Source organism: Corvus kubaryi, unplaced genomic scaffold, assembly GCF_017639235.1.
Source record: "Corvus kubaryi isolate FWS band 111438036 unplaced genomic scaffold, C.kubaryi_AGA036_p1.0 37334, whole genome shotgun sequence".
Taxonomy (NCBI): domain Eukaryota; kingdom Metazoa; phylum Chordata; class Aves; order Passeriformes; family Corvidae; genus Corvus; species Corvus kubaryi.
The window spans coordinates 7,683,668-7,706,937 of NW_024581108.1; the positions used below are offsets into that span (position 1 = coordinate 7,683,668).

General features: G+C 39.1%; 1 protein-coding gene across 1 annotated transcript in view; it reads left to right on the top strand.

The window, feature by feature from the left end:
* The first annotated feature begins 3,033 nt into the window (after positions 1–3,033).
* PLPPR5 (phospholipid phosphatase related 5) overlaps positions 3,034–23,270 on the top strand; it is a 77,873-nt gene continuing 57,636 nt past the window's right edge. Inside the window, exons 1-2 of the mRNA XM_042030111.1 lie at positions 3,034–3,120; positions 18,922–18,996. Of these exons, the coding sequence (XP_041886045.1) occupies positions 3,046–3,120; positions 18,922–18,996 (150 nt within the window). The 5' untranslated portion in view covers positions 3,034–3,045. The remainder of the gene's footprint in view (positions 3,121–18,921; positions 18,997–23,270) is intronic.

The window sequence follows — 23,270 nt, forward strand, 5'->3', positions numbered from 1 at the left end:
TGACTGGTACATTCAGCTCAGTGCAGAGACCTTCTTTTTCCTTGTTCCAAAAAGGACACTCCTGTTGCCCACAGACTTCTCAGGGATAAAAGATGTGATAAATCTGTTTGGGTTAAACTTCTTGTCCTTTCTCGGTAAGAGCCGGTCATTTTAACTGCATTCTAACGTTAAACTCCCAGGTACAGACAGCATTGTGTGATGCAGGTTCAGTGCAGAGCTACATTTGCTCTGAAATATCTAATAAACTGTTACATTTCTTTCTCTATAATAGGATAATGGACCCCTTGAAAATTACTGACTTGTTCCTGATAGTTTTCTATTTAAAAAGGAGAAGAAAAATTTGACTCCCATTACCACAGAAGCAAAGCTAACCAAAGAGGAAAATCTGCATGATATGGCACTGTGTGTTTTTAGCACCTCTCATCCTTAGCTCTAAAATGAACTCTAAAATGCTAATTTTCTATTTCAAATTGCTGGTGGTGTAATTAAAATAGACATTTTTACTGAGATTACATACTCCTTCTTTTTACAGTGCTATGATATTTTAATATATGATAGTCTTAAGTTCTGAATGTACTAATGTACTACCTTGTGAAGAGCTGTTATGGCTATATTCACTCAAAATCTAATTTTTGCATATAAATATAAATATAAATATATATATACACATATACTGTTTTCATGGCCTACTTCAGCTATCTCTATTAACAAAAAACAGTCAGAGAATAGGGACACACATTTTAAGAATGGTATGTTTCAAATCTTCCTGCTTAATTTAAATAGATTTCTTGAAATAAATTGAACTTTCAGGCAAAAGAGTGAAGAACACCTCTTTATACTAGGTTAGAAATATGCAAAAACTCCAGCAATCCCTTAAATTCACTTCTGCTCCAATGCTGCATTTACCTCACTCTAACCTTTCAAATTCAGCAGGAAAATAAATATACAATTCTCTCCTATGTGTAGTCCAAAGAGAAAGGGTTGTAAGCACCCCAGGCCTTACATGGATACATTCCCTGGATGCTGCCATGGGAAGGCCTGCTGTTTGTAGCCTGCTCGGAATCGTTTGCCTGCAGTTACAGTTGTGACAATGGGGCATCTTCTGCCTACAAGTTTGTGCTTCACAGCACCAGCAGCACTCTGCACCAGTGGTTTGTCATGTTACAGGGGACATTAGAGCAATTCTCCTTCCCTTTAGATTTTTTTCCTTCTGAACAAATGAATTTGCCTCGTGTGTCACTGAACATCATGAGGAGTAAAATCTCCCTATTTTGGACAATATCTCTGCTAGAGAAAATCTTTCATCTTCAGAGTACAAGTCATAAATTGAGAGTTTCTCTGTGTGATTTCAGCCTTGCTAGAATTTCTATTGAAGGCTGAAGGGTTGTTTTTTACAATAAATACTGAAGAAGAAAAATATTAAGAATATAAGATATCCCATATGCAAAATTCTCTAAATTTGGATAAAGCCGATAATGTTCATTTTTCAAGTGGACAATATCATACAGAAATAGCATAAAGCTTTAAAGAAAAGCAAAAATATATGAAATTCAGTAGGAATATCATTGCTGTTCTAGAGTAAATACTACAAAACTGTACAAAATGTGTTAGTATACACTACATTCAATGACATTTTCTCATGGGGGATCAACATATCATCAGAGTTCTTGGGGTCTTCTTTACAGTTACAGCTACAGACAGCTTTTGGTTCAGATAAAGTGATGTCTGCCTCTGTAACTGCTGCATCTCAGTTGTGCATACTGCATGTGAAGGTTGCCCACGTATGTGTACACTTCACACTCCTTTGTAATTTTGCCCAGTTTCATGGGTGTCAATCCATATTCATATTCATGCACTTGCAATTAGCCTGCTTGTTGGTGCCCTGAGAGTAGAAATGTTAGTGTATAAGGGGAACTGAGGGAAAGGATATACATTTGTCCTCTATTGTACAATTAGCCTCTACTGTACAATTAAGGACCCAAAACTAATCAATGGATGTACCACAAACTGGATAAACATGCAGTACTAAGCACAAAGAAACCTTGCTCTTTTTTTCTTAAATCTAACAACGACTGTAATAAAAAAGAAATAGTAATTGTTCTATTACCCTCTAGAGAACATATATTGCAAGGCACAATATAAAGGGTGGGGTATAGGCTGGATATGCTTCTGAAGAGTGTTTAATTTAGAATAGAGCTGATCTACTTGCAGTGGCACACTTCAGAAGCAACTGTACTGCAGTGAAGGGAGTAATCCCAGCATACACTCAAAATCAGGCCAGTCAGATTGCTTCTGTATTTCATGTTAGGCTCAATTAAGTAGTTGTTTCAAATGTTTTTGAGGTGGTATTATCAACAACCGGAAAGATAGTACTGCTCTTTGGTACTAAGGCTCATTTTTGTCTGCATTTAGCTCCTTCACAGTTTTTCTATAGCCTAGAAAGCACTCAGTAAAGGAGAAGATGGAAGCAGAGACTGACATCCAGGCATGTTTTTCAAGAGCATCTTTAATAAGAGAGAGGACAAGTATTTCACTGTGTTCACTCAAACAGAACACGTTACGATATGTCACTAATGCAGAGTGCATGGGCACATGAACCCAAGCATGATTACTACTCTGCTGTCTGCTTTTATCTGTGTGGTGGATATCGCACAGAAACAAAAAGGACATGAGCCATTTTATTTCAGTCTCTGCAGCTCCTCAGTCAGGAGCGCCATAGATTTTTTTTTTTCCCCCTGCTAGGATAAGGTTTGATCTCCACACAGTTGTATGAAGATAAATCATGCAGCTTATTTATTCTTTCAAGTCAACAAATAGGTTAGCCCTGATGTGCAGACAGGTTTCTGTTTGGTGCGCCTGGCAGCCCCTGCGCTGTTCCCCGGGAGCGTGTGCCGGCTGCGGGCGCTGCCGCGCGGGCCTGGAGCCCTCTGCCGAGCGCTGCGCTCGCTCTGCGGCGGCCACACCGCGCTCCGCCCGCTCCGCTGCGCCTCTTGTCTTGGCGGCCTCTGCTCCTGTCCTCTTCATGGCTTTTCGTGGTGCAAGAATATGTCGTTAGTATTTTTATCCAGCTTCCCGACTGTTGTTCGGGGGATCCGTGTGCAGTGCGGACTGATGGCGAGGGTGAGGCAAGGGGGCCCGCACAGGGCTGCCCGAAGCGCGATGGGCTCGGGTTGCGGCTGCTGGGGACGAGCGTGGGCGGTGGTGGCAGGGCCTGGGACACAAGAAGAGTGACACCAAGGCCCACAGCCACTCCTAGCCCTGGAGTCTGGGCAGTCAAACAGGAATTTTGCTACAGGACGTAGAAGTCTGTTGTCTTTTGAGAATAATTGATTTATAAAACTCAATCAACAGTGATTTGCATTGCTCCTTACTTGGCTGTGAGGGACTGTCAGTCATGTGTGCATAATCCTGTTTCAGTTGGCCCCAGCAATTCCTGTTGGGATTTTCCATTGCATCAACACAGTGCATTCAGTAGTGACTATGCATCAAATTCGCTCAGTCAAAAAAAAGCCTCAAATATTTGGCTTTTTTTTTTTTATTTTCTCAGTAAGTTCATGTAATGTAGAAGCAATCACATGCTATTAGAGCTTTCTGTGTTTATCCCATTATTCCTCTTACTCTTGGCAGCAGCTGCGTGCGGGCAGACAGCCACCGAGAGCAGCCTCTCGCCATGCTGCCCATCATCCTGGCTCTGCTCAGTCCAGTGCTCTGCCATGCCCTGCCTTTTCCTTTCATTGCCTTTTTAAAATACTTTGGGCACCTTATTTTCCTTCAACAGAAGCATTTAATTTCGTTAAAAGCATGTAAGGTAGTTTGTTTACATAAAGGCCTAATGCATATGGATACTTCCTAAAGACTCTTGTTACTTTGTACCTGGTTCTATTAATGTTGATTTAACAGGCATAACGAGTAACTGATGTTGCTAAGGATGGCAATAATTTTTAATATTTTTAATTACCTAAAATTATCTATCCTCAGGAAGAAATGAACGAGAGATTGAAATATGCAGTGAAATGTTTTTTAATGCATTGGGGAATTGAATATATTACAAGAACTCACATAGATGAAATGCTGATTATTATTTAGGAAGACTAATTATAGCTAAAGATTGCTCTGCAGAGCAGAGGTTGATATGCAGCCTTGCTGTGTCTTCAGAATCTTTAGTGTAGGACATACAACAGACTTTACCTTTTCTGAAATCTGGTACATGTGTATTTGTGCGGCGTACAAAATGCTTTTTGTATGCAGTGAGTGATGGATTGGTATGTAAATAAGGAGCCAAAGCATCACACAGCTGTAGCAAAACTGGATACAAATTCCCTGGAAAAATGGAGTCTGATTTCTAAGGGTGTTCATCTAACAGGATGAATCTGTGCAAAGCTTGCAGGATGTAAACAGTAATGTTTTTGCTGATGTCAAGGGCTTTGTGAGCAGGGAATAAAGTGTACTGGAAGGAAATATATTGGATTTTTTTTAATCTATATTTGCATATTTTCTTCAAGTAGGTTTTTCTTCTAATATACAGTTGCAAACTCACAAATGATTTTTGGATTTTGATAGTAGTTGGATTTTCTGTAGTAGAGCTGTTCAGTTCTATACATGCTTTTTTGTACTGAACTTTACATACATTTGAATGCACTGCAGCACTAAGAATGTTTAACCCTTGGGGCATAAAATGATCAGCTACTCAGAATAGGAAGAAGTTCATCCTTCTACTAAACAATACGTTATTGGAGCTAAATGTTTTCTGGAGCAGCAGTGGCTTTTCAGAAAAGATATAAAGCTAGGTAGGTCTTTGGTCTTTCTTACGTAGTGCTTCCAATGTTTCTAAATTTCTATTGACAGCTAAAATTGAAGGAAATGTTGCAGATGTTGATCCACACAATACTTGCTTCCTTTATACAAAATGTTCCACTGAAGGCAGCTGGATAAACCTCTGAAGTATTAGGATTTGGTTCAAAATATTAGTTTTATAAAAATGTAGAATACAAAATAGGTGTTCAGTAATATTTATCAGAGAAAAATGGTAAAGCATATTTCATTCTCCAGATTCTCCAGCCACCAAAAATTCCCTTTCACAAAGCCTTTTTCTCTGAAAATAGAAAAGGAAACCGCAAATCCAGTAAATGCCCCAGTGACCAAAGCATTTCTGCTGAAGTCCCTGATTTATATTGATGTATTGCTAGATGGCTATAATGCCCTTCTGCCTAACATAGTCCCTCACTCCAAGCTAGACACCCAGAATGGGATCTAATAAGACAGTCTGAAAAGGAAGAGCTTAAAGTGCTTACGGAAATATTTTTTCCTACCTAAAATAACAGTCAATAAAGTGACATAACTAAAGCACATCATCCCAATGACAACTGAATTCTCAATGGAAAATTAGTACATGGCCTTTGGCCTATGTGATGGAAGAGCAAAGCAGTTTGTATGCCCAGAGCTGAGACCTCTGAGAAACAGATGCACCTTTGTCATGGTTCAGACACAGAAGGAAACAAAAGGCACTGGGAACATCAAGAGATACAGGTATAGAGAACAGCAATGGATAGAAGTACAAAGGATGCAGGTACTAGCTTCTTTTTCAAATTTACATTTAGGTAGCTATTGCTAAAAGATCTTGATCTTCTGTGTGAAATCTTTCTCAAGCCATATGCCTTAGTTTCCTGGAAAAAGACTTTCAATAATGAAACGGAGGGGTGCTAAGTATGTGTGAAATACAGGAATATGGGGTTCTAAACCAAGTGTCATTCCCTGTAGTAATGCCTACTTGGAAAGCATGGCTGTTTTCAACTTCCTCTTGCCCAGCCCCTCCCCCAGGATACACGGTCTAATATGTTGGAAAGGAGACAACCTTGGCAATGTATTTTATTATCAATAATGACAATGTAATTTTTCTTCTACTAGAGATATTTCCTAATATGTGTCACTCTTGGTGTACCATTCATAAAATCCAAACACAAAGGGATCTCCTTACAGGAATTATGACCTTCAGCTTCCTACTAGCTTTCTACTACCTATCTGCTCTGAGGTTTATGTACATTAGAAATACTTAGAAAAACTCATTGTTCTTGGAGATCATCAATTACGTATTTGTGTATCTTTGGATAGTTTGAAGAAAGCAATTATTCAGACTGAAATGGAGAGACATCTTGGTAGAGATTGACTGGTGAGACTGGTGAGAAATTAGCCAGTGTAAGACTACCCAGAGACAGGCTCACCTGGTGGACGTGGGGTGTCAGCAGTATTTATTCCCAGTCTTTTTTAATCCATCATGCCCATTCCTAACTGCTGTATACTCTGCAAAATTTTTCTGATGTACCTGTTTGAAAGGCCAGGAGACCAATCCATTGTCACTTGAAATCTCATTTTGAGCAACTTGAAAATCTGTTTTAAAATTCTCTATAAGTAAGAAACAGGTTTTCAAGACAGCTGAAGCTAGCACTTCACTAACTAGTAAGTCTGGATGGACACCAATGTAAACAATTCCAAAGACCGTTTTTAAAAAGTATGAATTACATCTCAAGTAATCGCATCACCAAGTATTTGAAATTACGCACAAAAAAAGTGATATCCCCAAAGTAAAGCCAAAAACTTGTTCAGAAAGTAGCAATATCTTGAGGTCTGTCTTTCTGCATATTAAGGCCAAGAGTCCAATTCATTTCAACAGTAAAAGCAAGGTTGTTAGTCCTTTCTTTCTAAGAATGACAAAAAGAAATAAAAAAAATGCCCTTATCAGGAGCCATTAAGTCCTCTTCCAGAATCTTTCAAATATCACAATTCGAGTTGTCCTTCAAACGTCACTGTCAGATTTCAGTGTGGTAGTAACTGCCTGTTCTATTATTACTAGTGCTGTCTACCTTGATAAATGTCTATTCATAATACATTCTTTTTAAAGATGTGCAGCAAGATGTTAATTTGTCTTTCCATCTATTTCTTGTACTGTTTTAACTGCAATAGCATCTGGACCTCAGGAACAGACACTATATTAATGCTAGTTAAGACAAGACCAGAAAAAATTTGTGACTGTCTGTGACAGTGGGGTGCATTTACACTCTTTTTTACTGTGCGGCGTTTAGCATTTATTCATTTTGTTTAGGGCAGTTAGCTAGAAGCCTAGTAGAAATATAACTCACAGCTGTAGCTAAACTGAAGATGGATCGTGGCTATATCCGTAGTCAAAAACTTTTTAAAAGGTCAGTTTCCAACCCAGTGTGTGTGAAATTTTGAGCTGTATGCTTAATTGCATAGAAGTCATTTTAGGCTGCATCCCTCTTTGCCCACGCAGTTGTTCTTCCAGAGCATGCTAAAGCTTTCAGCGGTTCATTCAAATGAAATTATGTCATTGCACATTTTCAAGTACTGCCATTGTCACAGTACTCTTTGTTAGCTGCTTACAAGCCTTGTATTTTCTAGTAAGTGCCTTGAGGCAAGACCACTTACATGGACATTTTCTGATCTTATGGTAAAGACCCAACAGGCAGTTGTGGTGATCGCATGATTTTGCCATTACTCAGTAAACTGCTTTTACACACTGATTTGGCCCACTTGGATTCTGCTTCATCCACAGTAGCCCTTCTTATTTCTTTAGAATCTATTACATCTTTAATTGAGAAATGTCATTTCACTTTATTTAGATTTACATCCCTTTTTAGCCTAGCAAGTTCTTTTTGATGCTGGTATCTTCATCACAACTGCTATTTCAACAAGCTTTCCCTCTAGAGGTTCTTTACCTTAATGCAAATACTTTTCAGGTGTTGCTTACTGTTGGGGTTTTTTTAGCTACTTTATCTTAAAAGTCAGATTTTAGCAGCTGTGTCACTGACTCACTTGATGACACTACTTAATATCATCTTTTGTGTCTGCTTACAATCCCTTCCTTAACATATCTCATCAGAAAAAAAGTCCTCTATTGAGTGGCCAAGCAATCTAAACCCTTCCTTCTAAGATTAGGCATTGAGTCACCTTGAAGTTTATTTAATCCTGTATTTCATGTATGTTCCTTCTCCTGGGTTTGGAAAAATTCCATTAAAGACCAGAGAAGTCAGTGTTTCCCAGCTGACAGCTCTTTGATCCTGTTCTTGATGAAATTTAGCAGTGACACTTACCAGCATGAAGTAGAATTAATGAATGCTTCTGTTCTCCCATGAGAACTTTTTGTAGCTCAGGACAAGTATTCTTGCTCCTGCCACACCATCTTTGCTTTTCTCCAGATCAGCTTTGATGACTTGCTCATAGACTCTTCAGTGAAAATCCTCGTTCATTCCTACATACCTGGGTTTTGTGTTGTAAATCTGCTTCTCATCTTATCCTCTATCTGCTATTTCTTTATTGTGGATACAAATATGCTGCTAGCAAGAATTTTTCTTGCTTCTTTCCAGCCCGGTGAGATATTTTTCTCTCTCACGAAAGATATTAGTAGAGTTCTATAAACTATGAACACCTGCGACCTCACAAAGCTTTGTTTATAGTACGGTAGAAAAATATTTTGACAATGGATGTTTTAGGATTTTAGCCAGTCACCCCAAGGGGTGGCTGATCCTTTGACCAATTAGACTATGAAGAAAAAAGTCTATAAAAGAGTTTGTAAAATAATTAAATAAATCAATCTTGCTGCACAATTCCTGCCTGCTGGATCTCTCTTCTCCTCCCTACCACTGCGGGATGCCATGATGCTTTATCCCTTATTTTTGTCCATTTCTCATCTCTGTTATGATTTTCTGTATAATGTCATTGTCCTCATGATCCTGCTTATTTTCCTTGCCCCTTTCTCTTCTTATGGACCCAGCTGCTCTTCTTTCCCTCTTGGTGTGCCTGCTTTTTATTTCTCCATCTTGATAGTACAATTAGGTGTCTTTCTTCTTACCTTGTATTCATCACATGAATGGCTACTTTTCTTTTCTGTGTCTCTGTGTTTCAGATAATCATTTTCTTCAGCCATCTACAGTTCTTGAATCTTCCATGATGTGTTGTCATTTCTCCTCCTTCATGTCCTCAAGGCCCCTTTAAATACTTGATTCTATGTACCCATGGCAACAGCCACTTCAGATTCTGTGACCAAAGCAAGCACTGAATTAATTCTGCAGTGCTTTTCTTGTTTACCATATCACATAAAAATGGGAGAGCTGATTTCTCTTATCTGATGACTCATAACTTTCCAGTAGAACTGATGTTTAAGCCCTTTTCTTTGGAGCTGAGTGAATGACTCCCAAAGAACAAGTAATTTAGTGAAAGTAACCTTTTTTTTTTTCCCCCTAGTTACCATGAAACAGAATCTGTTGGATTTTTGCAAGGAGTAAATACTGAATTTACTTGGGTGTGTTGAGCTTTGGAATATTCTTCCACAAACCTTTAGAGAAGAAAGTCAGTGACAGGTACCACATACCTGGTATGGTGAGGGAGGAAATAGGATAGACCAACTTGGTTAGCAGCCATCTGTCGCTCCCACAGACACTGTCTCTTGTGAATGAGTGACTGAAAACGTGTGAAACAATGCAGTAGGTTCAGTCTGAGGTGATGGCTTTGCAAATCCTTGGCAAATGCTAGTAGGAAGCTGCAAGCATCCCTCGGTCAATAAGGGCAGCTGCTGCTAAGCTCGTCACAGCATATTGAATGATAGATAGCACCGACTAACATGTTAGGAAAACTGTACAGCTGTTACATATATAAAATACATGTTATCAATGAGAAAATTAGCAGTGAAATGCAGAAGTGGCTGTGATACATAGAAGGATGTTTAATTTAGCAGGGGTGTAGGTGTATACAAAGTTGATTGAACTTGTGAGATAAAGTTCTGGTGCGATTTCTCATGGCAATAATACTAGAAAGACCCTGCTTATCTGATTATGCAGATTGTGAAGACTAGTTCTTCTAGCAGAAGACTCTCCTGCAAATAAGATCCATCTTGATCATCTGTTGCCAGATGGAAGTATTCTACTTTTGAATCACTGGCTGCAATGACATATTTAGACAATGAGTCTTTCATGCTTAGATCCAAAGCACAAACACATATTGAGGTTATATTTTCTGTTTACTTGGCCTAAAGTTATAGTATGGCTATATACTCCTGTGAAAATGCTTTTAGATAGTAGATAGAAAATCCTGCAGTTCCCACTCACCCTTAGTGACGTATTCCAGTTGCCCATAAAGTACATAATTTGTCAGCAAAAGATGTAAAGACTACAAAGAGGCCCTCTTTCACTTTTAGTTTGAAATCTGTAAATTTATTTGAGGGATCTGAATGATTCAGCATATGTGGTGGCCAGTGCAGGCAGTGTTTTGGTATTCAGGCAGGCCCAGAACAAAGCTCACCAACTCATATACCTTCACTTACAGGTCTATACTTAAACCTCCTTGATGAAAAAAAATTGCATTCTTTCTTTTCTTTCTTTTTTTTGCGTAAATTATTTACTGTGACTTGGCGGTTTTCTTTTTTTTTTTTTTTTTTAGTGAACAGAGATTAGGAGGAAGTTTTAACAAAGTATAAAGATGATTATCATGACTGAGTTCTTTGAAGTTTAATTGTGACTTTTTTTACACATTAATATGCACAAATTAGGTCTTATGCAGAAGCTGAGAACTGTCAGTGAATTTTATTTCAGCAGAAATAATGCCAGGTTTTAGTCTTAGATTAGCTGAGTCTAAGTCTATTTGGCCTGAAGGAAATAGAAGAAAAAAGTGGAATCTGAAGAACATATAGAGATTTATACATGCCAGCCTCCATCAAATTTTTCTAAATGGGAAATAATTGATAAATTATTATGCAGCAGTGTCATAGAGACTCTCCTACTGCTGACATTGTGCACCACTTTGATCCTGAAAAAGGAGAATGATACCTGCTCCCATCTGTAGTTGTATCACATCTTTTTGGCAATACAGAATTTGCTTAGATAGTCACATGAGGAAAGTACTTAATGTATTTTAGGATACAGTCGAAAGAAAAGCAGCAGCTAAAGGCTGGGAAGAAAACCATTACAGTGTATTCAGCCCAGCTCCACAAAAACCATCAGAAATTCTGCAGATTGGCTGTTCAAGACAACTTGAAATGCAGCTATTCTTAAATACAAATTAGTTTTTATATATATGTGATATACTCTATGCTTATTCTTTGCACTTCTGGTGAACACTAGTGCAATTAACTATTTCTGCAAAAAATATTTAGAAATAGTAAATTTCACAGGCTGACATGTGAGCTAACTTTTAATTAATACAAGGTGGAATTGATCCTTGCAAAAAAAAATATTGTGCAATGTTTATGTCTACTCATAACTAATCAACATTACTCAAAATTTAAATATTTGGCAATTAAAAGTATTTTAAAAATCAGAACAGAAATGTCAATACTGAATAAATTTAAGGAAACCACAGTGTGGCCTCACTCTGCTATAGTTTTGTTCTAATAATACTGTTAATAAGACACAGAAAAAGTACATTAATCAACTAGATAATTTTTATCAGCAGCTGTCTGATAGCTGATTCCAGATGATGACAGGTCAATGCCCATTACTCACAGTGGGCCAGCTCCACATCCACTACTGGACTGTGGCTGTGACTGATCACTCCCAGAGTTGAGATAAGGAATACCCAAACTGGAAAGAACAGAGAAAGTGTGTCTGGCCAGAAAGTACTTCAGTGACTCTAAACACTCAACTGAGCATTGAGTGAGGCAATGAACTGTGGGACAAAAGATGCTTATCCTATGTAGGTACAACCATGGATACATCAATCAAGCTTGACTCACTCACCGCCTCCACAGCACTCCAGCCATGCCTGTGAGGAACTCTTGGCAGCAGTAATTCTAGTGTCACCAGTGTGTAATTTAAACAAATCCCTTTAAATTTGCATGTTTTATTTGTGAATTATTTGTTCAGAGCTTTTAGGATTGAAGACTTGGTTCCATTGGGTTAAAAACAAGTGCAATATTGCTACCCCATTTCATGGCTGGTGTCATTCATACCTCCCTGGCCATTGGTAGTACACAGAGAACTGCAGCTGATTTGGCCTTGCCTTGTAAATCCTCTCCTGACTGGAGAGCAAGCTGCAGACTAAGACATAACTTTCCACATATTTGAATATTTTGATTCTAAATCAGAGAGCAAAATGAAGACAAAAAACCATTCCAAGATCTATATTATTCCAGACAGTTACACTGCACTAACTATTCTAGTGAATTTCTGCAGAGATTCCCACAGTCAGCTGCCTGTGTGGGAGGGTGTCTGTGTAGATGCCTTCTGAGTGGCAAGGGCTTCCTGTTATTATGGTAGAGAGTTGCTGTCACATCCATGGTAGATAGAATTTTACGTCAGCACCAGAATTTTGCTCTTTCACTCCAGTGGGCTCCTTTTAAAGTACAAAACTATAGGATTAAGATTCGCCTTGATTTCACAACTGGAGTAATTTTATGGAACTCTTTCATTGGTTAATCCCACATTAATTTTTCTGCTTGCAAAACAAGTGCATTCTTCCCTCATCTTCTTAGCAGAAAAATGACCTTGCTGTTTCTGATACTGCAGCTTGTTGGGCAAAACTTAATCCTGTTGCTACAAACGTAATCCCAAGAATCCTCTTCTTGCTGATAACACTTTTTACTGTCTGAACTCCTGTGGGAGCTTTTGATTTGGTGTTTGACAGGCTTCCAGGTCCTTCTAATGTTAATCCTCAGATAATGAGTAATCTAAGAAAGAGAGGGATATAGTTTCTCTAATTCTTAGCTTTCATCTTTCATGGTAATAAGATTGTCACTCTATGCTGTTCTAACTGTTTTACAGTTTTTTAAAAACTAATTTTATTTAATTTCAAGACAGGAGAGCACAATTTAGCTCTCAATATCATCACAAATGATACACCCATCAGAAGGTCAGCAAGGAATGAAGAAACAAAACATTTGTGTGACACACATGGAAGTCACTGGGGAAAATACTGTGTTGGCATATATTGCGCTGCTTCCAGTCTGCTGGTGACGTTTTCCCCCATATTTCATTTACTCTTGACACAGATGTTGCTGTCTGTTGGCAATCACTGACAGCCTGGCAGATGTTACAGGGACCTTGTTGCCTGTGGATTAATACACTTGTGAGGTGGAAGGTTATTTCAAGGAAGTGGTAAAGAGAGTAAATGCCCTGGGCTTCAGAGGGAAAGAGCATCTGAGTTCATTACTAAAGTTCACCAGTTAGTGGCACTCATGAATTTTCAGGTAGCAAAAGCAGCCAAGTGTGCCGTTCCCTGCTCTAATCAGAGTGATTTGCAACTGTTCTTCTCTCATGTGTCTCTCAGTTTATAGCAACCTATTCCTGCAGGTTTTATATGTCATTGGTTTCACACTTTGCTTTTGAAAATACGCTAAATGCTGTCTTTATCTGTATGATCTGCATCCAAGTTATCTTAAATAGTAGCTCTCCCCCAGCATCTTTACCATCAGTGTGTGCTGTGTTTCTTCTGTTCCTTTTTCCTGTTATGTATATAGAGATAAGCTCTCTCTTGTGTTGGAGAGAAATGCCCCTCATGTATTTCTCTGGCAGATCTAAAGCCTGAAAGGATAATCATTCCTATGTTTCCATTTTACAGTATTTTTTTGTAAGAGAAAAGCAATTTGGAAACATCACATATTTGGCTGAGAACAAACTCCCTAGCATTTTACACGAAAAAGGTATAGACATTCGTGTACGAAATTCTCTGTTTTATCAGCCCTATCTACAGACAAGTTCTTTGATATTCTGTAGTTTGGTTTGATATTCAGGTTACATTACATACCAGACTCATCTCTGTTCTGTCAGTTATTCAAAGAATGCCTTTGCTGTTCACAGAGTTAGCTTCCCACTGCTCTGTCTGTCCTCTGTCCTTACACCCTGGAATCAAAACTAATATGTATGTCAGAGAAAAGAGACTTTTAGTTACTGCAGCGCCAACCTTAAAATGTACGATAAATCCTCTTGGAGAAAGAGGAATAATAGTGTGAATATATGGAATAACTTGATGAACTCTGTTCCTCCAAAGATTGTTCTGAATATACATTTCAGTATTTCCACCATGAATATGGTTTAGGTTATTGCACTATTTTTCTCTGATGATTTTTGTCAGCTTTAGATCATGTAAGTATTCTTTCTGATATAAGAATGGACACTTTTTTATCTGTGAAAGCCTGAGTAGTGTTTGAAAAAGCACCTGTCTCTGTGCATATACCTGGAACTGAGAGGTAGCTGGAACACAGATAAAAATCAAAAGGAAGATCTTCACTTACAGCAGTTTTCATAAGTAGAGTATCAATTGCTATAAAAATTAACTTTACATTTTTTCCTCACCCCAATGACATTCAGCAGGAATGAGAGCCATGAAATGTAAGTAGTAAGTCTGAAACTCCTCAACTTTGCACAGCAACTACAGTTCTTGTGTAGCTGGGTATCAGGGCTGTGCCTTTGTGCTCACCAATCTACCGCTACTGGGTGCTGCAGCAACTCTCACTCCGGCCACCTGCAGAGACAAAATCATGGACAATTTAAACAATGGACTAACATGAGACAAAGTGGTTGAATGAATTCTTTGCCACCTTCACAGCTGTTTGACTAATTAGTACAGGAACTATCTCGGTGGGAATTTTGGACTGTCCCAAAGTCTTCCCCAGGCAGCTCCTGTCATGCCCAGAACAATTTGTGTGTTTCAATGTGTTGGTTATTAACCTGGGCAGGAAATCTGGACCTTCCAGGAATTACTCAGCTGGTTCACCTTAGAAAATTGATCAAAGTTTGTATAAATACTCTTTAGCCCACATACTCTAAGCTCTTCTGCTTTATATTCATGCAGCGCATTCGCCCTCCTTACAAATAGATATTGATGATAAATACATAGATATGATACAAATGGGAGATAGAAATGTCAGTTACTCAGAGGAAAGTATCATCATTCTTTGTTTTTCTTCCTCTCTCTTCATTAAAATGTCATAATCTTCTCTATCCTCCATTACCTCTATGAAGACTGTACAGATTTGGCACATAAAAATGGTTTCTTACCGTGAAGATTTTCTTCACAGCACAGTGACCTTATTTCCTTTTTCCTTGACTAATTTCATGTTCCCCAGACACATTCTCTGTTTACCTTCTCACAAGCCACTACATTTTTACTGCACTGGGGCGCATAAGTGCTACTGATAGTTCTAGTGAGCTTTATTTGAATTTGTAGATTTTCTTTTTTTAAGTTTAGAGCATATCTTTCATCTCCTGATTTATTGGTAAGTAATTTTTCCTTGGTATAGGTGAACTTCACCCATAAATGGACAGTGACAAGTGAAACAGAATATGCCATTTGTATTTCTAGATAAATCCTAAGTTACAGGGAAACCTGTAATGAAACAGACAGCTAGTAATGATGCAGTAGCATCTTAGATCTGCTTGGAACTTGTATAATGCACTGCCTTTCACCAAAAATGCCAGAAGACAGACATACAGATGACAACTGTGGATAATAGAAGTAGCAAAATAGTGAGAATCAGGAGCTCCATTTCAGAACTAAGGATATTTGAGTTAATTTTTCTGGCTGTGACAGAAATGCAGTATTAAATAAATCCCTCGAAGTCATATTCAAGCTATGAGCACAAGTACTTCCTCTTCTGCTTCTGAGTAAATTGGAAGTGATTAAAATCTAGGCCTCTTTTTACATTGAAAGTTGTTTAAAGTTTCCCAGAGTTCACTGCTGATGTCACATCTTGAGAGGAGGTCTACTTGTGCATCTGAAGTACATGAGTCAGTAGATATGCCTAGAAATTGCCCATAGAATACATTTCTAGGCCCTATGCAGAGCAGTGACTACTTTTTTGTAAAAACATTCTGCTGTTATGGCCATGGTCGTGGTGCCCAATTCCTACCCCTTTTACAGGAGCTGAGAGTTGGTGGTTTAGGGGTTACAGTCGTAGTGCTGGGCTGATGGTTGGACTTAATGTTCTTAAAGGTCTCTTCCAACCTTAATGATTCTATGGTTCTATGAAAACCCTGCCCTGGAAACACGAATGCAATTGTCTCATGTTGAGGGGAGGTATAAATGGAGTGAGTTTTGATCCAAATGGGATCTGAGAGCAGGTTAGCATCGACTGTGCTAAGTGAGGATATTCAGCCTACAGCCGCCAAGTGTGAAGTTCGCCTTTGGCTCTCATGCTGCCGTCGTTCAGAGCTGCTGCCGCTCAGCCAAATGCTCTTGTCCAGAGCTCCTCCTGGAGGTGTGTGCTTGCTGTCTCTTCCCAAACCAGCACAGCTGTGAAGATGACACCCTAGTCTGGCAGTGAGACAGATTGGTGATGGTATGTGGCAGGGTAGGCTTGTCTGGAACGGGATCCTGTAGGTTGTTGTTAGGCATGCCCCCAGAACAGCAGCTCAAGGGAGACAGGCTGCCTAATGCATACAGTGGGGTACTGCCAGAGAAACTGTTTCATAGGCTGCCTAGTAACTAGTTACATAAAAAGACTTTATATCATTAAAACAGAACTAGTTCTTTACCAAGAGATATTTATAGGGATGCTTGTAGCATTTCAGCCGTGCTCTCACAGATGGCTTCTTGATGTCTCATTCAGGCTCACTCATCTTTCTCCAAACTCATAGCAGCAACCTCTGGAAAGGCAATTTCATGTATTGTGTGTGTAAAGAGTATTCCAGGCTCTGACCAGTGCTTATCTCCATGCTATGGAAAAAAAACTCTGGGATACATCTCAGGCTCTAGAGTTCATCTCCATTTGAGTGCACTGAGAGCTTTTGACACTGGCCAACACACATCTGCAGTACTTACACAACATTATCAAGAGCATGTTGCTCCTTTGATGCTATTCTGGAGAAGAGGAATCTTAGGCCCTTTTTATTCTTGAGGTAACAGCTGAAAAGCAGCCACATATTGGTCCTTAATGCTCACAGCTTGTTTCCTTTTCTTCAATGTATTGTTAGCACTCAATAAATAATAAATAAGTGCTATGTTGGTGTCTCTTTAATGGACTGAGTCTATAGTCCCAACGTGCAGTAGCTGTGCATGCACATCTCCATATGCAATATTAATGGCTATATTATGTAACTGTATAATGGAGTGTCAAGGAGTCCCTGGGACTCTTTCCTGAGAGAGATTTGAAAGGAATATGAACAGCAGAGTTTGGCCCTGGATTCATAAAAGTAAATTGATCAACAGTAGAGCACCATTTTCTATTTGCATGACAAATAAGTTCAGCCTCCTGAGAGAAATTCCAAGAACATATGCCATATTTGCTTGCTTATGAAGCACTTTTTTGTTCATTGCTTTGGATAAACACAAACTGAATGCAGATAACTGCTGCTGTGTTTTAGAGCACCAAAGACAGGGCTAAAAATGCCCAGAGTGACAGGGTCACAGCTAAAATTCTCCCAGCTCCAAGGGAGACCCAGCTGGTACATGTGTAAGTCTCACAGAATTGAGCAATCGCTCTGCTTCACATTGCTACTGACTCTCTCGTGAGGGGAGGGAGGCACAGTATTAGGGTCCCTCAGTCACCTTCACGAGGGGAGCAGAGCATCAGAGATGATCAGTGCATTGCTGGGAGCCAGGCTGTACACACAGAGCAGAGTTTGTTTTTCTGATATTGCTTGGAAGCATCTGCTTTCTCTTCTCTTTAGTGTGCTGACTCCTGGACTGCTGAGCCCCAGGCCCTGTGTGAAATATGCACATGCACAGGCAGGGCACGAGAGGGAGAAAGAGTCAGCTGCAGTTTACTAAAATATCAGAGAAAGAAAGGGAATAAAAAATGAGAGGCCCTGGAAGGCAGAGAGAAGGAGATGCAAGATGTTGAAAGATGTGCTACGTGCAAGAAACTGAATGAGGGAAAGGGTAAAGAGAAACTGGAGGGAGAACACAGGGAAACCAGAAGGAGAGAGCATAAAAAATGGGTGAATGGTGAGACATAAATGAATAACAGTGAGGGGAACAGCTGGCAAAAACAGAAGACAGCTAATGGACTATTTCAGTATCTTTTAGGAAGAGCCTAGAGGGAAGCTTTTAAAGTAGAGTTTTAAAAATTAAATAATCAGAGAAATAGTGGTTATATTGGTTATGTGGGGTGTTTTTAAGGAAGAAGAGAGCAATTTAGAGGGACTACCCAGCATTTAGAAGTTTTCTAATTCTTGAAGATTCTAACTTCTCTAGAGATTTTAGTCAATTTACTGTATCAGTCATGGGCTGTTTCCTAGTATCATTACATCCACAGTACTTTGTTTTCTGCTCTGTTTTTTCCTATAGCAGAGATTAGTAGTGCAGGTTTTTCTTTTCGGCAGTTATTGCTTTTTTTTGTTTTAATTTTAACAACAGATCTTAATTTTCATGCAAGGGAATAGGAAAGTTTTTGTAGGTACAGTGTTGAGAATAAATATTCTGTGGATCCTTAAGAACTGAAGTTCCACTGAACTATTGCAAGACACAACTTCACAGCTTGGTACTTCGTTTTAGTCTTGAGTTCCCATGCTTCTGTAGAAGCCTGATAGATTCAAATTTAAATTTTGAAAACGTTTAAGCTTTCAACTAATGCTTCTTCAGCAAAGTCCTCTTGTTTATAACATGCTTAAGTTTCTTTGAAGTCTACAGAATTAGAAAAGCTCTGCCAAAAAGAGATAAAGGATTTTTTGGTTGACTTTTGCAGGGATATAATTAGTACAATTTTAAGTACAAATCTTTGTGTAGATACTACTATTTGGAACAAAAAGGGCTGTAATCTATGTAACAAAATAGTAAAATCTAAACTAACTTGGAGATCTTTCATACGGGAATAAAGAAGTGAACATGAACAGTCCTCTTCACTGATGCAATTCTCACCATTTGTTATTTTGGTATAAACCTGCATTTTATGCAGGCCTTTTCTAGTTTGCCATTAGCACATTATTATAAACAAGGCCATCTTCTCACAGATGGACACAATATCCTGTATTTCCTTCACAGGTGAACATGATTTCAAGCAGCAGGTGTCAGTCTCAGAGAAGCCACATGATGTTGCCATGCTCCGTATTAGTTGAGGTAAGAAAATATAGCAGGTATGCTGCAAAGTTCTTGTGTGTATTTTTCAATAAAGTACTCTCAGCAACTATCAATGCATTATTTATGTTTATGTTTACAGGTTGCTCTCTGTTAGTTGGCAATCGCTTGTGACTGCTGTCAACAAAATTCCTGTCCCTATGCTATTCTTTCGCGAGAGGGAATGAAGGGAGTCCCTATGCCTGCAATTTAATTTTAAGTAATTGTGAGGTTCTGAAGTGCCAGAATACAGGGAAGTGAAGTACCTCTGGGCTGGACCCATAATTTTAGGATTAAATCTTGATAATAGTACTCTATAAATCTAGAATTCTTTTCATTCTTTAGCCACTTTACATTTGAGAGTTACATATCTTGTGGAACCCAATCAAATATTGCTATGAAGGAGAATGTAACTCTCCACAGGGCAGGTTTTACACAAGTAACTCAGTTTAGGATAGGTGTGCTTATTTATATTGGCAGAGGTTTTGTTCCTGTTTTTCTTAAGCCATTTCTACATCCAAAACATTTGCTTCACACAAAAATTTCAAGCACCATTTTGCTTATCTTTTAGTGCATGCTAATTATAATGAAAAATCCTGATGGCTCTTCTCAGGCTGCCAGCTGACTTGGTATGAGGGAGCCTGAGGGAAAAGATTAAGCTGTATTTTCAGCGCAGTCTTTCCTGCCTTGCATGTGCACACTGGTATCATTGGATTCTGTGGACTGCAGATCAAAGTGGAACCTCTTCAGATGAACATTTCATAGTCTGAGTGAGAGTGGGGCATTTGCATTCAATTTTCTGCTCAGCCACAGACTCATGCACTGTACTGAATGCCCACTTGGGCCTTACTGCAGAGGCAATTAGGCATTGTTATTCCTGGATTTCAGGCAATCAGTTGTTCTGGGGATTTCAGTGGTTCTTAGTATTGGACTTCAGAAGTAACACTTGAGGAGTTTTAGGATTTCCCAGTGAATCTAATTCCTAGACTCTGCATCTTGGTGCCTATCTCCTTACCTCCTACTGGTACTGGGAAAGCAGTGCTTTGGTTCCTGTGGGATGCATAGATTCTTCTGTGATACATTTAGAGTTATCTGATAAATGGAGAGTGGGGGATGTCATAAATTGTGGGAGAATATAGCAGCATGTCAAGCAGAAGTTTTTTATGGTGTAAACATTAAGACTTAAGTGACCTTTCCTGAAGAAATTCTTATCCTCAATGGAGTCATGGAACCTTCTTTGCCTTTTGAATTAAGGTGTTTGGGTTTTTTTGTCAGCACATTTTGGAAGTTATTTCCATGTGAACAGAAAATTGCTTCATTGTCTGGCATTATTTCTGTCACATAATTTCGGCAAGTTTTGTATCTTGGCAATTTATGTTCACTGTTTTCAAGTGATGTTTGTGATCCATTGTGACACAAATCACTGCAGATCCACTGGCTTTTCTTGCTTGTGCTATGTCACACTGAGACAGCAGCAAGACTCATGGCCTCTGTATCATCAAATCTAATGGCATCAGGGGTTCCAAACCTCTGAGGATGTCATGATGCTATTACGTAAGTTTGGAATGAAATTCATTAGGGAGAGGGTACAGAGCAATTAGACCTGTAGATGGGGATTAGGAAACATGATTTCTCTTCCTGAATGTTGGGGGGAATCAGTTAGCCTTGTTCCATTTCTGGCACAATTTGGAAAATCTGAATAAGAATTCTACACCCACATTTGGTAAGTTACACAGGTGGGAAACAACAAATATGTTGTAGCTGATTGCGTTCTACAATCACTTGTTATTATCGTTGCTCTCCAGGATCAAAAGGTGATCCAAATGTTGTATCAGCTGTAATTCTTTTTTTAGAGCAACTGGATAGGACAAGTATGCAGAATTTGTGCATCTGCGTTTAGGTACTTGGGTGATTAAAAGGTCTGTGAGTTTTCTCAGCCTTCCTTTTAAAGTCTCATTACGTGTCCTCCCTACCATTAACCGGGAAGAGCAGCCACGAGGTGCGAGTGGCAGCAGTGGTAACTCATTGGGTGATGATTGCTTGGAGTGATGTGATGTGTCTGCAGTTTATAGGACTGGGCTGTCTGTCAGAGAAACTGTTTATTTGCAGAGGTACAGTAGTAACTAAGTGGCCACTAATGTGCAGCTTTGCCAGCCTGTATTTCAAGTATCTGTTTTGCATGGACCACAGTATAAATCTCCTTTTCTGAAAGTCTGCCAGCCTTTGTTGGCTTGACTATCAGAGTATTTGAGCAGGTGTAAATGGGTACAGGATATGACACAAGACTGTAGACAAGTCCTACCTTATTTCTCAGGAAGTGTGTCTGAGATGCTGTTGCTCTCTGTGCCACTGATGTCCTGGCAGCGCTTTCTCCTGAGCTCTCCAGCAGTGGGTGAAGAGGGGCTTAGCCCTCAGCCAGGGCTTGGCCTGGCACTCGCAGCTGGGAGCTGAGCAGGGCCAGCACAGTGTGGGGCAGCACAGTAAAAGCTGTATGATGGTCGGTAAGTACTTCAGCCCAGGAAGGAGATGAGAATGTGCTTGCTGGAATTTACAGCAGGGACTAGTTACATACATGTTAGTCAAGTTCTATTTCACTCTCCTCAGAAAAATATTACTTTTTCATGAGTAGCCTGCAGGTTAGGAGTAAAAGAAAAGGTGGAGATCAGAGTGATCTACGTTAGGGGAATACTAAGAGAGCTTCTCTCTTGCAACAAGGCAGAACTAGGTTTTCTGCACTTCTTAGAGCTTGCTCACAAGCATAGGCTCAACTCTACCTCAGCAATGATGTTGTGACAGGTAGATCTAGTTTCTGTTCTCTTGCCCTTTTTAAAAATATTTAGTGAAATTTTTTCCTAATTAATTTCTGACCTTGTGAGAGAAATTATCTAAGCAGATATATGAAAACTTTCAGTGATAAGAAAACCGGGGTCTCTGTGCTTCATTCTTGTTGTGATACTAAGCTTTATACCTTTCTGTGTCAGCTTTTCTCTACTGAATAGTCGTGTAAACTACTACTCACAACATTTCCAAAAATTTCTGCCCTGTTCAATTCACAAATGATAGAAAAGGTGCACCTGGGAATTCTGTCTTTTGTTTCAGATTCTTTCATTAGTCCAATTCAAAGAAATTAACCTCATTTAATCTGTTGATCCTAGTGGATAGAATTAGAAGTTTATGTCTGCTTATCCAAGCTGGAGGAAAAAAATCTGTAGGTTCTGTAACACTTTGCAAGCTCAAACCTGAATCTGCACATTTGAGCTGTACAGAACCTGAGCTGCACAAACATCTGTTATGTTCTGTTGCTGTTAAGGGCTTCTGCTGGTTCACGGCATCGTTTATGCAGTCTGTACTCGTGTTCTGTATCATTGAATTGTAGTGGTACCTTGTTGCATTTGTTTATTGTTTTCTAGCTAGTACCTTTTATATTACAAAAGTTAATGTAAGCATTAGATTTTGAGATTTATCTCCTGAAAGCCATGCAATATCAGAAGTTAGTTTCTCCAGCAGTATCAGCTCATGAAGCTGTTATGACAGACCATATATTTAGATTCCAAAGGCCAATTATTGTCCAAAAGTATTGTTCAATTTTCCTTTAACCTGAGTTTTCCATACCTTGTATGTTGTTGTGCAAAACCTGGTTTATTTCTGTTTTCTCTGAGATGTTTTAACTCATTTTTTGATAAGTGAAGTATTTTTTTTAACATGTATGCTGAAAACAGATGTCCAGGTAGCAGCTGTGAGGCAACCTTAGCTCTCTCTCTCTAAGGGAAATACCTGGGACAAGGCAGTCTGACTGCCTGCTGGACTCAGCCTTAACTACCCTAGCAGTCTTGGAACTTCTTAGTATCACCAGGTGCAAGCTTTTGCTCATCTTTCACACTTTTGCGGTTTTAGGCTTAGGAATTCTCACACTAGAATAATTAGGTATATTGCTGTCATTTAGTAATTTAAACAGTCTAGATATTACATGTTTTTTTCTGGCTTTCACTTTGTTTTCCACTTGTGCCTATAAATATACTCACTGGAATCTCTAGAGTAGGTATAATTCTTTCACCTGTTATTAACTGTTAGAAATTCCTAAACTTACCTTTTCTGAACGAAGGAATTAGACTGTTACTAACTCTGGCGGTGGGCAGGTGCTTTAATATATGTACCTGTGAGAATATTGACTTCTGTGTACTTCAGATATGTCATCAACCACATATCTAAATTTTTGTGAAAATTATGTTAATGTGCAAGGAACTTCTGAATTCTTAGCAGAGAGCTATGAACTGTGC